The sequence below is a fragment of the Poecilia mexicana genome, unplaced genomic scaffold, assembly GCF_051168715.1.
Source record: "Poecilia mexicana isolate PSO_F unplaced genomic scaffold, ASM5116871v1 scaffold_12, whole genome shotgun sequence".
NCBI classification, from domain to species: domain Eukaryota; kingdom Metazoa; phylum Chordata; class Actinopteri; order Cyprinodontiformes; family Poeciliidae; genus Poecilia; species Poecilia mexicana.
Window position 1 is genome coordinate 3,856,303 of NW_028263381.1, and position 16,254 is coordinate 3,872,556.

The window sequence follows — 16,254 nt, forward strand, 5'->3', positions numbered from 1 at the left end:
CCTAATTTTTAGCCGAGACTCATTATTCTGGTGGCAATTTCAAAACATTATTATTTCCAGTTGCTCAAACTAAAAAAAATTTAAAAAATAGAGCAGTTCAAACAGAAACAAAGGCATAAGGTAATTTGTAAATAAATACTATTTATTGAAAATATTGCCTGGAGTCAGTCAGAAACAAAAAGACTTGTTTTCTCCTAGAACAGGAAGTGAATCAGGCAGCAGCCCTCATCGGTGCTGGAATGAATTATCAAGTACAGCTTCCTTCCAGGTTCCCTCTGAGGTCCAATGAATCAGCACAGAATTTCTTCCTTACGCTTTAAAGACAGCCGAGCCGAGTGTGTGCGTGTGTGTGCGCGTGTGTGTGTGTGAGAGAGAGAGAGAGCATGCATACGCTGAAATACGATAAAAGCTCGTTTCCGTAAAGTCCATTGCACGCTGTTGAGCCTCGTGACTACACTACTAAAAAACATGAAAGTAAGACGAAAATAAAAAAACGAATCGGATAAAAACATAGATATTTTCGACACGAGGGACTTCACTGCTGCTGCTGCTGCGTCGGACAACCTGTCGGTCCAACGCGCTGACCGCAGCGCCACCAGTGGTGAAATTAAGAACACGACACGAACATGGATTTATAAAAAAAAGAAACTGGCACCGATTACATAATGCCCAGTTTGTTTTTAAGTTTATCAACATGATTTTATGGAGGTTCATTGCAAATTTTATGGACCTAAATTAAAAAAAAAAAAAAAAGAAGAATGAATTTGTGGATTGGAAGGCATTGAAGCGTTGATGTAGTGCACAGATTAGAGATTATAAAGACGAACAAGCGAAAGTTTCCTAAATCTAAAACTTGTCGCGTTGTTGAATGACGTGTGAGCGAAAAGCATGCAGCAGAAATCTGCTATTAATACATAATTAATATTAGCTGTAATTTGTGACATTATAACACTGAGTAGGAACACAGACGTGTCCTTAAACGTCCCGTTTTTTTTTTTTTTACCATCATCACTCCTGACTGTTTTTTTTAAATTATTTTACACAGTTTTACCTTAAAAAGAGGTTTTGCATATTAATTGAAGTGTCTGATTTAAAGCCGTGGTTCAGAACCGGCCAGCCCACGTAAAGGTTGGTGTGGTATTTCTCTGAATAGCCCTTGATTAGACTCAATATCTACTTTCACCACTGCGCGTGACCGACCGCATGGCTTGTTTGAGTTCCGTCGTAAAACAAGAACAACAAAAGAAAACAAAAAAGAAAACGCGAATGGCACGAAGAAGAGCCGACCGTTGCAGTTGAGAAGTCTCAGGAGTCGTTCGCGTCGCCGACCGAACGGAGCTCCCCGCAAAACGGGCGGCCGGCGGGGCCACGGCGACGGACTCGGGCCTCAAACGCCGAGCTTGTTGGCTTGGGTCAGCACCACCTTCAGCACGGGCATGAAGGCCGACGTCTCGCTGAAGTTGCTGCTGCCGACGATGTGGGTGTGGATGTTCAGGCCCTCGGTGTAGGAGCGAGACTCGATGCTCCTCGCTATGCTGTGGAGTCCTCCGATGATGGCAGGAGAGAGCTGAGCGGAGGAGGAACAGCAGAGTTAGAAACGAATTAAACCCAAAGCTACCGACTGCCTTCAGAAGTCTACGGAGGGATATTAGGAGCAAAAATGTTTTCTCATTTAGAGAAGAAAGTCAGAATTTTATGAGAAAATCCTGAGACGAGAATAAAGTCGTAGAACAAAGTTGTAATAATATGACAATAGAGTAATAAAATACAAGAATGGATTCATAATCCTACCACAATAAAGCGGAAGTAGTACAAGAAAGTTGCAAAATACGAGAATTAAATCATAAAAATGAGAAAAAAAAGTCATAATAATACAAAAACAATGTCGCAAAATATGAGAACAAAGTTATAATGGGAGAAGAAGATCGTAGTAACACAAGAATAAAGTTATATTACCATAAAAAAGTCATAAAATAAAGGAATAAAATCATAAAATATCAGAAAAAAAGTTGTGGCAATACAATAATAAAGTCATGATATGAGAAGAATGTCATAATAAAGTCCTGTTATTACCAAAATAATAAGACTTTTGCTATGACTTTATTAATTTTATTATACCAAAATAAAAGTATAATTTCTGAATTTGAAACATTAAAATATGCTAGAAAAAAAAATTCAGTTGAAAATTTACTAGAAAAAACCTCATAATTTTGTTATTTATCTCAGAAATTTTCCAGAAAAAGAAAAAAACTTTTATTTTTGGTGTTTTATTATTCCAAAATAAAAGCATATTTATTTTGGTATAATAAAAATAAATATTTTTTTTTAATTTATTTTATAAACTTTATATACAACAATATAAAGTTGTTAAAAAGTTGCATATTTTACAGCCTTAAAAGTTGTAAAACATGCAAACAAAATTCTCACATAGCAGTTCAGATGAATTCCTGTATTAAAGTGGCCTAGTCAAAGTCAAAGACGTGCACACACACTCGTCATCCAATCTGACTGTCTCCCGGTTGTTTTGCGGAGAAACATTTGCACCAACGAGGCCACAGCAGAGAGACACTCACCGTCTGCTCTCTGAGTTTGTCGTAGAGCGCCTCCAAGCGTTTGTTGGCGTCGTCGAGCTTCCTCTTGGTTTGCTGTGAGGAGAAGACGGATAAACACAGACTCATGCGTGCTGAACAGAGACGGAGGACAGACGGAGCAGCTTGTCCATGACAGACTCACAGGGTCGGTGGCTACGGCCAAGCACTTCTGGATCAAACCCTCGAACGTCGTCTTCAGCACCAGGTGTTCGTCAGGGATCGGCTTCTTCATGATCTTCTCAGCAGGGATCGACTGCAGAGGCTGACAGGAGCCAACGGCGGCCGCGATTAGAGGCATTGTACATTTAAAAAAAACAGAAGGGAGTACATTTGTGCAAAAATATTTTTAGACTGGTCTCAGAAATTTTCTTGAAAAACAAACCTAGAAAATGTCCAAAAGTCAAAAATTTTACACTTTTGAAACTCAGAAATTTCCAAGGTTTTTCTAGAAATTATTTTAGATTAATCTTAAAGTTTCTGAGCTTATTGGTGGAAATGTATTCATTTATCTTTTCCTATCTACAGCAGCTCTCATGTGGACACAACATGGACAGGTCCGGTGAAACTTCCCCCTCAGGTCGTGGTTAGATTGACCCGAGACGTCCGTACCTGGATGGCGTCTCCTGTCGGTGCTCCGGGTGCGCCCTCCATGTTGGAGTTGGGCATTGAGGCGTTCATCCTTTGACTGGGGAGCTGCGTCTGGTGCATGCCTGAGTAAGGGACCTGGGAGCCCTGCAGACCCTGCAGCACATCCTGGGGGCCTCCAGATGACATGGGCTGAGCCTGGGGGTCGGCGCCCAGCGGGGCCAGAATGGGAGCCGTGATCGGGGCGGGTGGGGTGTAGTTCTCAGGAACCTGCTGTGGAAAAAAAATTATAAAAATAAAATAATTTGCTCTGTTTCAGCATCTAGAAACTCCAGAACTGGTCAAATAAGGAAAGGTGCGTTCCACACTACGTTTAGGTCCAGTTGTGGTTTTGGAGCCTTTGTGCTGTTTGAAGATTTAGTGTTTTGTTTGGCCTTTTAAACCAAACAGGTAGGAACTGTGTGTTTTTCTCCAATCTGTCTTGAGTCTTAATGAACAGAATCTGTCCGACAACTGGTTAAAAACCCTGTCTATTAGTGCGTAATTTCTGCAACATTAATGTTAGCATGCTAGCTAAGTGAAACAAACTAATGGTCCGGGGATGGAAACATTTATATACTAGTAGTACCCAGTTTTTTATTTTTTTAAAAAAATAAATAATGAACGTAGACTTACCTTCTTCTTTGGGGCTCGGGTCAGAGCTGGAGGGTCATTCCAGCCATTCTGGGGTCCTACACACGCACACACACACACACACACCTCAGCTGATTGTTTTAGCTTTTGCTAACACACAATGTTCCAAATTTGGCATTTCTGACTCCTTTAATATAGCTAAATAAACTCAGACACAGCTAGAAAACTATTCATCATTCAATATTACACTGTGCATGTATATTTATACACAAACACTTCATATAAAGACAATTCTTTATGAAATTCAATATCTTTAAAACTGGTAACCAAGTATAACAATTATTTAAATTTCACATAAACGTACATCAGTGTTTTACTAATGAATTAAAGTGAAAGTAAAGTTTGATTTCTCTGCCGGATTGTTTGGCAGCCAAAACAAATCAAGTACAGACTCCTTGTTGATTAATCATTCTGAGATTAGAGACCAATGCTGTCGTTATTGCATCATTAATTTAATGTCATTACCAACAGAAAGCCATGCAAATTAAATTCACATCATTTCTCCATTTTCCCAGTAAAGATTTGTCTGCCTCCTTTGTTCTCAGCCAATCAGTGAGCTAGCAGCGACCATGGCCACGGCGAGACGTTTCTGACCCAACCTGCAGCTTGGCTTCACTTTGTATTCAGTTTAATCAACATGACTAAATCATGTTATGTGCTGAATATTTTAATTTCTATAGACATTTAGAAAACAAAAATCTCTCAGATAATTATTCTTCTAATGCAGCCCTCATTAGTCATATTACAGAAATCCAACAATATTTTACCATTTAAATCTTTTTTAGTTGATCATCAGAGAATTTTTTTAACTAATCTGTGACTCTACAAATAAACACTTCTGCCAGCAAGGACAACATATTTTTTTTAATTCATTATTATTTTTTCATATTATTAATATTTTAATATTTTTATTACAACTATCAAGTGTTTTTAAAAAATTTTTTTAAATAATGTTCGTATTTTCATATTATTTTTTAACAGCCATAGCAACACAATGAGGTTAACATTAGCATTTTAGCTCATTTTGACATCTAAGCTAAAGATAGCCTGAGCGGAGTAAGTCACTGCTAGCCAACATGCTACTGAAAGCAAAGATGCTATCATTAGCATTCTGGTTAACCTTAGCATCTTAGCTAATTTTACCTTGAACACTAATGTTTGCTGAGTAAATGGCGTAAGTCAATGATTGCCCGAATGCTACTGATAGCATCTTAGCTAACGGTAGCATTTGAGCTAATTCTGGACATTCTAATGAGATGCAACAAAAACTATGTGATATTTTAAACTGCTTAAGCTTTGACACTTAAACTTGAGGCCTGCAAAACATTCGGGTAAGTTTTTGTTCTTCAGACCTTTTCTAATTATTACGATTATTATTATCAATACCGCTACCTTTTTACATTTTTTTTACTTTGAATTTTTACTTTATCTTAGTGATATCACTACCTATTTTTTTACTATTCTTAAAATATTTATTATGCTTATTTTTACTACTACTACTATTATTTCTACCTACTACAACTACGATCATAACTAATCTGAATCTCTCTAGTTCAGCTCCCTGTGAGGATGAGTGAGCTGGTTAGCAGGACAGACAGACAGAGAGAGGATGATCAGAGCCATGCAGACCTGTTCTCTTAGAGGCGGGGATCAGCCCGGGGTTGGGGTCTAGCTGTGTACCTGAGACTCCGCTCGGTGGAGGATGGAGTGGAGGCGGCATGTACGACACGGGAGATCCTGGCCCGCCATGCTGGAAAGACGCTCCGGAGGACGGCGGAGCGGAGAAGGAAGACGAGGAGGGAAAGAAAGGAGGGCGAGAGGGAGGAGAGGAGGACAGGCTGTGGCCGGCAGGAGGCTGTCCCGGATAGAGAGGAGGCGGGACGGGCTGAGTATACTGAGAGAGGAAGCCGGGGGGTTGAGGAGGGGAGGAGGGCTCAGCAGGAGGACTATGAGGAGGCGGAGCAGTAGAAGAGTACTGAAGAGGCTGATAGATGGAAACCCCCCCAGCTCCAGGCGGGTACTGGTTGACCTGGGGGTAGGCTGGGAGGCACACGGGAAGTTCTGTTAGTGGAAAAACGAAAGTTACTGCTGTAACTACGGTTCTATGAATCCCGGATGACCGCCAGAGGCGGTGCTTCAAGCACTGAATGATCATTCTTGCGCATGCGCAGGTCGAGTACTAATGACAACAATGTCACCTGTGACCTGCCGGGGACCCACGTGACTCTATATAGTCACATGACACCCGGCGTTCAATCCCTCCACCTTCTCGCGAAGAGCAAGGATTCCGAGGGACCAAGCACTCTGGCGGTCATCCGGGATTCATAGAACCGTAGTTACAGCAGTAACTTTCGTTCTATTTCATCCCTACTGACCGCCAGAGGCAGTGCTTCAAGCACTGGATGACTCATAACAACAAGGTCACGAGGAATAGGCAACATCCAAGGGATAACCACCGCACTACCCACCTCAATGTGATGTAGGGGCGTGCTGCTCCAGAATTCCTTGAAGGGGATGGGGCGCAGCCACATTCACCCTGTAAAACCGAGTAAAGGTACTAGCCGACTTCCAGGAGGCAGCACGGCATATAACGTCCAACGGTACCCCAGACATAGCTGCAAACGAGGTCGACATTCCCCTTGTAGAGTGGCACCTCACGCCGGCCGGCAGCTCCTGGCCCTGCAAGGCATAAGCCTTGGAGATGAAATCCACCACCCAGTGTGCAAGTCGTTGCTTAGAAAGCGCCTGACCCTTTCGTGAGCCAGCGTAGCAAACGAAAAGGCTATCTGTCCGTCGGAAGGATGCTGTGGCATTGATATATGCCTCAAGGGCACGAACAGGGCACAGTGGCTCAGAGGAGCCACCGGTGTAGAACCGGGCAAGATGGAGTGGCTGGGTACTGCCTGCCCCCCCTGACACCTTAGGAATAAACGTTACATCAGGCCACAGTGTAACACCTGAGCCATCCGGATTCCACCGGCAGCAGGGCTCAGCAATCGAGAGAGCCTGTAATTCCCCCACACACTTTGCGGAAACCATCGCCAAAAGGAACGCCGTCTTCATTGAGAGCCATTTGAGGTCCGCAGATGCCAAGGGCTCAAATGGGAGGGATCGAAGAGCATCAAGCACCAGAGAAAGGTCCCATGCTGGTGCCACAGAACGAGCGGGTGGGTGCAAACGCCGAGCACCTCTCAAAAACAGCACAACATCCTTGTCTCGGCCCACTGAACAACCATTCAGACCGACATGCCAGCAGGAAATGGCAGCCACATACACTTTCAAGGTAGATGGAGACCTTCCCTGATCCAATAATTCCTGCAGGAAGGTCAGTATGTCAGAGACCGAACACTGCACCGGATCCTGCCCTTTATCATGGCACCAGGTCACAAAGGCCGCCCACTTGTTAGCATAGACAACTCGCGTGGATGGCGCCCATGCATTAGCCATCGTACGGCCTACCGACCCAGTATAGCTGGAGAAAGCGGCTCCCGGCCTTGCAGGGGCCAAAGGCAGAGTTGGAGCTGGTCCGGTTCGGGATGCAAAATCCGACCCCCCATCTGGGAAAGAAGATCCCTCCTGGAGGGGAGACGCATTGGAGACCCTGAGCTGAGCTCGCAAAGGAGAGGAAACCAAACCCTTGCCGGCCAGCAGGGGGCCACCAACAGAACCCTGTGCCCTTCCTGACGAATCCTCAGGAGAGTCTGGAAAAGTAGGCTGAACGGTGGAAAGGCATAAAGGAGGGTCCGGGGCCAGTCGTGTGCCAGCGCATCGTGGCCCAGAGGACCGCTGTCGTCCAAGGAGAACCAAAGGGGACAGTGAAATGCGTCCCTCGAGGCAAATGGGTCCACCTCCGCCCTGCCGAAAGCCGTCCAGATGCACTCCACCACCTCCCGGTGAAGTTTCCATTCGCCTGGAAACGGCTTCTGACGGGATAGAAAATCGGCCGACACGTTCCGTGGCCCGGGGATGTAGGCTGCCCTGAGGCTGGTCAAGCATGGGGCTGCCCAGATCAGGAGCCGCCGAGTCAAGTAAAATAGTTTCCTGTACCTGGTCCCCCCTTGGTGGTTGATGTGAAAAACCACAGAGGTGTTGTCTGATCTCACCAGCACATGCTTCCCCCCTAAGCCTGGAAGAAAGCTCCGGAGAGCGAGAAACATAGCCTGCAATTCCAGGAAGTTGATGTGTTCCCGGCACTGCCGCGGGGACCATGTCCCCTGTGCCACTTGACCCCGCCATGTTGCACCCCAGCCCGTGGAGGATGCATCCGTGAACACAACTTCCCGACGACACGGGAGGGAACCGAGCGGGACCCCTTGTGTCATGAACGACTTCACCCTCCATTGGGACAGAGACTGAAGACACTGAGGGCCCACCCGAAGCCTCCTGCGGCGATGAGCGTACCTTGTGGAGTCCAGATTCAAGGTGTTCAACCACATCTGGAGGGGCCGCAATGACAGCAGCCCCAAGGGCACTACGGCGGATGCTGCCGTAAGCATGCCCAGGAGTCGAAGATACCGCACAAGAGGTGGTGCCATGCCCCGCCTGAATTCTGGGAGCATGCCCAATATACCGCTCACCCGCTGGGGCGACGGGCAAGCAGTCATCGAGACGGAATTCATTGCCATGCCCAGGAAGACGGTCCCCTGGGAGGGAGTCAATTTGCTCTTCTTCATGTTCACCTGCAAGCCCAAACATTCCACATGATGGAGCATTAACCGAGTATCCCGAATCGCCTGTTCCCGTGACGTGGCACAAATGAGCCAGTCGTCCAGGTACGGGAGGATCCTCAATCCTCGTCTCTGCAGAGGAGATAGAGCTGCTGCGACACATCGGGTGAACACTCTGGGGGACAGCGAAAGTCCGAAGGGGAGGACCCTGAACTGGAAGTGTCTCCCCTGAAAGGCAAAACGAAGAAACCGCCAATGGGGCGGAGCGATGGGAACATGAAAATAAGCATCCTTGAGATCTATGGAAGTGAACCAATCGCCCGGGGAAATGGCTTGCAACACTTCCTTTGTGGTCAGCATATGAAAGGGCATTACCTTCAAGTACACATTCAGGCCCCTGAGGTCCAAGACCGGACGTAGACCCCCAATCTTCTTGGGAACCAGAAAGTACATGGAATAAAAGCCCCCTGGATCCCGCAGGGGGTCCACCGGCACTATAGCACCCTTGTCCAGCAATGTGCAGATTTCCTGGTTCAGTGCCTGTGCTTTCACCGGGTCGCAGATCACAGTCATCCTGACTCGGCCAGGGACGGGCGGCCGGCGGCGGAATTGAAGGCGGTACCCCTGGGACAGGGTGGACAACACCCACAAGTCCGGTGTGTGGGCAGCCCAGAAGTGGAGCTGTCCCGGGGTAAAACAACCGACCGCCGGCCCTAAGGCATCACCTGCGGGCCCCCCGGCCCCTCGATGGCCTGGGAGGACACCGGCCAAACTGCGCGGCTCGAAAGGGGTGAGATGCCCTGGCCCCAGCTCGGTCTTGAGCTCGGTTCCCCTGATCCGGAGCAGGTCGTTGGGCCGATCTCTGACCCGTCACCAGACCCTGGGTCTCAATGAAAGAAGGAGGTGGGCGCGAGGACCTCCGTGAAGGACCCGCAGCAGCCCAAGAGCCAACCCGCAGGCGATCACGTCTGTGAAGCCCTGCCAGCTGCTGCCGTGTTCGAGAGGCCTGGGCTGTACGATCCAAGGCATCGAGTGCCGCAGAGCCGAAAAGTTCCCCAGGAACCACAGGCAGGGTCCGGAGGGTCCTCCTACAAAGCTCCGTAAGAGATGACTGCGCCAACCAGACCTGGCGGCGAGCGTGAACCAGCGTGGAGAGTGTGCGCCCCAGCTCCCTCGTCATGAGAGCAAAAGCCTGCAGAGACGCATCAACCAGGCCTTGCGTGCTGTGGTCCAGTGGAACGGTTTCCAAGGAAGAAGACAGGGCCAGCAGAAGATGGGAGAGGGAGTTCCCAATCCGGCCCATGCGGGCCCCAGAATCATAGGCCTTGCAGAGAAGGTCATCAGTAATACGGCACTGAGGTCGCGGACAACGAGCATTGGGCCGCAAAGCCTCATCAGGGGGGATAATAAGGGAGGCGATGCCCGGTTCCACCGCAGGCATCTGCCCCAAGCCAACCGTGGGCGCCTCCTGCATAGACGCCAGAACCCTGCCGTCCGTCGTCAGACGTGAAAGTGCCTTTGTATCCGACCAGCAAGCATGTAGTTCCCTAATATATTCCTCTGAGGGAGGAACCACTAAGGCAGCCTCAGATCTACCGCGCCTAAAGAAAGCGCTGGAAGCTGCAGGTCGGGTCTGAGGAACACCAATCTTTAAACGAGCAAGAGCCACTCGAATGGCGGCAGTCACAGATTCCCCTGTATCCTCCTGGGAGGCAAAGGAGTCAGATTCTGAGGCCCCAGACTCCAATCCTGGAGGTTCATCACAAAAATGGGTGCCCGAGGCCGCCACCGAAATAGCATCGTCATCATTGACCGATGCCTCATCCCGCTCGGGAGGGAGAGCCGCACTGTGCTCACCATCAGTTCTAAACGACTGGAGGAGGGTCTTCATGCGGGTTAGCTCCGTAGAGAGGTGATCCACCTTCGTGGACAACCTCCCTGCATCGGTCCGTCTGGCTCTCTTCGCAGGTTCCGAAGTCGCAGTTACAGTAGGCCGTTTGCACGTCGCCTGTCCGGGGGGCAACGAACCATGCGGCAGAGCGCCCACGCAGTCAGTAGGCCTCTCCAGCGCCGCCAGCCGATCCAGTCTGACAGAGCGGGGCATGATGCAACAGTTGGGGCAAGCCTCATCCGATAGAGCCTCCCGGAGATGTTCCACACCGAGACAGGAGGGACACAAGTCATGCCCGTCGTCGGGTTGAAGTGGAGCCAGACAGGTCGAGCAGCAGAAATTGTCCAACATCATATTGCTGAAAGGCGTGATCCGTTCGTCACCAACAAGAACTCAGCGCAGAAACGCCACTGGTGAGTTCAAATAACTTATAGAAGGACTCAGCGCGAGCAGAAACGCCACTGGCGAGTCAGACAACCAAACTCAAATGAACTCAACGCGAGCAGAAAACGCTACAGGTGAGTTAGAATACAAACAGAAAATTAACTCAGCGCGAGCAGAAACGCCACTGGCGAGCCAGACAACCAAACTCAAATGAACTCAACACGAGCAGAAAACGCTACAGGTGAGTTACAATACAAACTGAAAATCAACTCAGCGCGAGCAGAAACGCTACAGGTGAGTTACAATACAAACTGAAAATCAACTCAGCGCGAGCAGAAACGCTACAGGTGAGTCAAAGAGCCACAACTAGGCAAATCAAAGCAAAGAAAAAAACCAAACACTTACCAGTCGTCGCAGTGCGACCGCAGATCTGGTAAATGGGGAAGCAGCTTGTGCAGCCCCTGGAGGGCGAGACTTACGCCCGCAGCTCCGACCAAATTCGGTCACGGGGCTACTAGCAACAAGCAGATATACTACAGTGGTACACAGAAGCAGCTAGCTTCACACGACCACACACCTGTTCTCAACACACCTGCGCGCGAGAAGAACAAAGGGATTGAACGCCGGGTGTCATGTGACTATATAGAGTCACGTGGGTCCCCGGCAGGTCACAGGTGACATTGTTGTCATTAGTACTCGACCTGCGCATGCGCAAGAATGATCATTCAGTGCTTGAAGCACCGCCTCTGGCGGTCAGTAGGGATGAAATAGAACCTGCTGCAGGTCAACAAAACAGCTGCGACATGCAACAGGACGGCTTCACCACATGCTCTACGTGTAGCTAGAGAGGAGTCAACGAGCAGAGAGCTGAGAGCTCACACGGACGAGTCAAAGACATTCAAGAGTCAGACGTTAGAATCTAACATTTCCACAGACAAATGTTGTTCTAGAGAGCAGAACTGAAGGCGTTCACTGGAAATGACATGTCAGAGAAAGTTGCTAGTTGGACTGGAGGCCAGAAGGATGCTACCTTCTCCCCTCAACCCCCTTTTTCTTAAAAAAAAAAGACAAATCTCACTTTTTGGGAATATTTCTGTTGATGCTCTGGATTAAGAACGCTGCCAACTGTCACTTTCATGAAAGAAAGCTGTCTTAGAAACCCATGGCAGGATACAGACAGGAAGTCAGTTCAGTAGGTGACAGCTGAGCAGATAACCTGAATATTAGCTTGTATACATGTAAGAATCCATGGCAAAGAAAAGCATAATATTTTACACAAACACCTGACATTGCCACATTGCCGCTAATAGCGGAGCTAAATTTTAGCTTAGCGCTTTTGCTAACATTGAAAAAAAATAAGTTTAATTAGAGCTTCTGCTAGATGTCGTGTTTTTTTTTTACCACTTTAGCATTAGCTTCTGCTAAATATCATGTTGGTTTAGCATTACAGGAACTCTAATATCACATAGCGTTAGCGGGACTAATGTCATTCCTTGTAAGTGTTAGTGCAGCTAACGTTTTAGCTAGCGGTGCCCACCACTGGCTGGCTCTGATAGCGAGCTGTGAGAATACCCAGTGTCTCATAGTGTAAGGAGCTACATCGGTTCAAGACCTCAGAAGGGACGATTTGGTCATATTAAGCCTCATTAGTGTATCTGGGCGTCACAGGAGCTTCGTTTATAAGTTCTGCAACTTTGACTGGATAATACACATCATCTATCTGGTTTCTAAAACAATAAGACATAGAAACTCATGTTCTGAAGACCAATAACAAACTCGAAGTCCCAACTTACGCTGGTACTGATGAGAGTACATGTAGCCAGGAGTGGAGGAGGCCGAAGGGGCGGCTGGTGTGCTGGAGGCTGGCAGGCCGTACATCGGGTTTGGAGGCTCCGCCTGAAAGATTGAAGCAAATGCAACAAAACTAATAGCAACAGAAAGAGAGGCGAGCTAATTATCTGCTGAAGTGGCTTCCACAAAAAACCATTCAGCTACAGGTTTCGGTTCATTATTAAAGGATGGCAAGTATTTACATGTATGAAGAAAAATGAAAGTCATGCAGTGAAACAATCCAAACAAAGACACGAAATGCATCAGAGCATCAGGAAAAAAAGGAAACGGTTGACAGGAAGTGGCTACAGAAGAGGGCATCACCGTAACAAAGCAACAATTTGGACATGGAGCATGGGTCCAACAAATAAAAGCCAGATTGATTTTATTTTTTTAAACAAGATGCATGTCAAGTCAGGGATGGAGGATTGTGTACCTGCTGGTCTGGGGTGCTGCCTACATGAGGAAGAGGAGGAGGAGGGACATTTGGGAAGGCTGTGGGAGTTTGGTTACTCCAGGAGGTGACGGTGGAGGCAGCCCTCACCTGAAGCAAACAGAGACACAGGGTGACGCCACAGAGGAGGGATGACCACAGCATGGGACAGAGCGAGAGGAGCACCACCATGAGAACACCACTATGAAGACGAGTTAAAGGGAAAGCTCCGCTTTTTGAAAAAGGGATGGAGAACCGATGAGCAGTCGGAGTGAGCTGGGTAATTCTTCTTATTTAAAGCGGCAGTAATGTGTGATTTTCAGGCACATGGTGTCATTTTATAGCACAATCATGTCACCTTCAGACGTTATAAAAATGATATATGCTAATATGATTTCAAAGAAATTTGACTTTGTAACTTAACGCCTAGAAATTGAGTCTGTCTCCTTAAAAACTCCTGCTCTTTCTGAAACTCCTCCTTCAGGAAGTCATCACAACATGGCTCCTCTATTAACCCTTTAGCAACATTTTTTTACCAGCGCTGCACTGAGAAGCAGCTTGTACAATTAGTTCAGCAGATGCTCAGTTCCACCAGGTGTTTGCTAATTGCTGCTGGCTAGTCTGAAGGAGCCGAGTGGAGGAGTCAAGGAGGAAGGCAACTTGGAGGAAGCTTGGAAACTGCAGGTCTGAGGAGGCGCTAGGTCCACCCAAGTGTTTTGCACAGCTGAATGGTTGTCATGGAGATTAAAGGATTTCTCAAACATCATAAAAGAATCAAAGCAACTCCAATCAGGTTTTTGATGTGGGAATAACATCATAACATGATGAATAGCTAAAACAAAAAGTTGATTTTACACAATACTGCCCCTCTAAACCATGGCTTGTAAGAAAACTCTTCACCCTTTGACGGGTTCGTCAGGAGAACATACCGGCTGGTAATACTGAGGCTGAGATGGGGCAGAAGCAGGTGTAGGGCCTGGTGCTGGAACTCCTGCAGCAGGTTGAGGGACCAACGCCGGCTGGACCTGGGGGAACGGATGCTGGGGGAGAGCCGGGCGGCCGGGCAGCTGAGATGCAGCTCTGTGGGTTTGTGCTGGTGCTGCTTGCTGTCCTAAAGCCCGGATGAGACGGTCCCGAAGTTGCTGCACCGCAACCTGAACGGACGGAGATCGAACTGAGACCCAACACTCACACGGCCAGGCTTAGGTCCTGCTCGAACCCTTATGTAGACTTTGACTGAGTACACACTTCATAGAAGAGCAAACGGTGTAATTGTTTTAATTAATTCACCAATTACTGCGTACAAAACAAACATTACAGACTAACAAACAAACTCTAGTGAATTTAAGTTTAACTAAATGTTTAAGTTTAACTAATGAAATGGTAAAAGGACTGAACCTATATAGCACTTTTCCAGTCATTTTGACCACTCAAAGCACTTTACACTGGAGTCACATTCACCCATTCACACTCACACATTTATACACCAATACACAGATTGGTAGGCAATTTGGGGTTAAGTGCCCAAGGACACATCGACATGTGGCAGGAGGAAGCTGGAATTGAACCTACAACCTTCTGATCACAAGATGACGACTCTACCCACACAGCCACAGTCACCCCATGAACCATGCTATCAGCGGTGCTGCAGACCTGGTTGGTGTTGTCGGGCAGGTATGTGATGGCCGTGGACAGACCACCCTGAGAGGCCAGCAGGCTGGCGTACTGGCTCATCTTCTCAGCCAGCAGGATGCCGATCGCTGCAGGTCCGGACTGCTGGGTCAGCTCCACCGCCCGACGCAGCACCACCACCTTCTCCACCAGGTCCTGAGGCAAACAAAGGTGGAAAAGGATGGAATAATCTGGATAAAACATGCTCAGGGTCCATCTATATTTTGGTTTTTATGCTTTTCTAAAGCTTTCTAAACACGAAAACCACAGATTATGTTATCAAAGTTTAAAATGTTTTTATTATCTTAATGTTTCACACAGGCCAGTGATGCCGTTGTTTTGTTGAGGCATATTGAAACCGAAGGATGTCTCGTGTCATTGAGTTGTTTTGGAGTCTCAACAAACTGAAAACCTCATGCTTTGTATAAAATCAATTTTTTATATTTCAATTGAATTAAAAATGGACAACACCAAAAAGCTCAACAGCGCCCCCAAAAATTCATTCAGGCCAGTCAGTGTATGACAGACATTGGAAATGAGTAACAGACAAAGAGAAAACGTCTCTTCAGGTCAGGGACTAAAACCAACAGGAAGTTTATCGTTTATTATGAAATACTCAAGAAATTTGATAAATTTCTGATGTTGATGTTAAATTTAAAAACATAAAAATAAAATAACAGTTTTGTCTGAAATGTTATTTTTTGCTACTTTCTCCACTTTTTGTTTCATGAAAGAATCAATAAATATCAGTAAGCTCAAATATGATTAAATACAATTACTGTCTGCAGTCTGGTGATATAAACCAGTTTTGTACTCAAGTGGTCTCCTGAAGAAGCTAATCTAAGAACAATAAGTGTGTTTGTGGTGCTATAAATACTGTGCCATGCAGTCACTGTACTGCAAAACTATTTATTACCTATAGAATAAGTCATTTTCTTTTACCTTAAATAGTACCTCAAAATACTGCGATAAAATTCAAAGTCCATATCGCCCACCCCTACAGGAAGTCGGCTATTTTGAAGCCTCCTCATTCAAGTTGCGGCGTGCGTTAAGAAGAAACCCACAAACCTGCAGGGAGAGAGGGCAGTGTCCGTCCTGAGCTCTGCTCCAGCAGGACACCAGCTTCTCCACGTTACCCGCACAGATGTAGCACAGACAGGCCTGAGACTGGAGCTGCAGGTCCTCTGCTGCCTCCAGTCTGCTGCCGAGAAGGTCTGACAAGCGGAGGCGTAAAAGACGGTAAAGGTAAAGGTGGTAAAACTGGGATAAGTTCAGAACAAGAACAGGCGCGACGCCTCACCACAGAGGGAAGAGAACTCCTCGGGCCGAGCGTAGGTCATGACGGCAGCCATGGCCTCCCTCCAGTTCTGCAGATCGCACGTCTTCAGGATGTCGTGCCAGTCTTTCATGACCACGGCGCTGATCAGCTGCGGGACAGACGCACACTTCCATCATAAATAACAGACTCTCTTTAATAAGCAAACTCTCACAGCAGCGGTTTTTTCCCCC

The 16,254-nt window shown here is 47.1% G+C and overlaps 2 protein-coding genes across 12 annotated transcripts in view; both read right to left on the reverse strand.

Moving 5' to 3' along the window:
* Positions 1–121: 121 nt before the first annotated feature.
* The window catches only part of sec31a (SEC31 homolog A, COPII coat complex component), a 27,903-nt gene continuing 11,770 nt past the window's right edge, over positions 122–16,254 (reverse strand). The window contains exons 17-28 of one of the 11 annotated variants that reach the window (XM_088010771.1): positions 16,046–16,172; positions 15,814–15,959; positions 14,728–14,901; positions 14,004–14,228; positions 13,078–13,185; positions 12,605–12,707; positions 5,550–5,930; positions 3,852–3,907; positions 3,201–3,446; positions 2,734–2,853; positions 2,574–2,645; positions 122–1,567 (exon numbers count right to left, since the gene is read on the reverse strand). In XM_088010771.1, coding sequence (XP_087866897.1) covers positions 1,388–1,567; positions 2,574–2,645; positions 2,734–2,853; positions 3,201–3,446; positions 3,852–3,907; positions 5,550–5,930; positions 12,605–12,707; positions 13,078–13,185; positions 14,004–14,228; positions 14,728–14,901; positions 15,814–15,959; positions 16,046–16,172 — 1,938 coding nt within the window. In that variant the 3' untranslated portion in view covers positions 122–1,387. Of the gene's footprint in view, positions 1,568–2,573; positions 2,646–2,733; positions 2,854–3,200; positions 3,450–3,851; positions 3,908–5,498; positions 5,931–12,604; positions 12,708–13,077; positions 13,186–14,003; positions 14,229–14,727; positions 14,902–15,813; positions 15,960–16,045; positions 16,173–16,254 lie in introns of all 11 variants that reach the window. The other 10 variants (XM_088010769.1, XM_015002124.2, XM_015002121.2 and 7 more) reach the window with 10 other exon arrangements.
* LOC148155950 (uncharacterized) lies at positions 9,258–11,557 on the reverse strand. The gene has a single exon (XM_088010775.1). It carries the CDS (start codon positions 10,779–10,781, stop codon positions 9,258–9,260), a length of 1,524 nt encoding a protein of 507 aa, XP_087866901.1. The 5' UTR covers positions 10,782–11,557.

Bases quoted from the DNA above. Each gene is read 5' to 3' on its own strand.
- LOC148155950 (XM_088010775.1), bottom strand. From the start codon at position 10,781: ATGATGTTGGACAATTTCTGCTGCTCGACCTGTCTGGCTCCACTTCAA.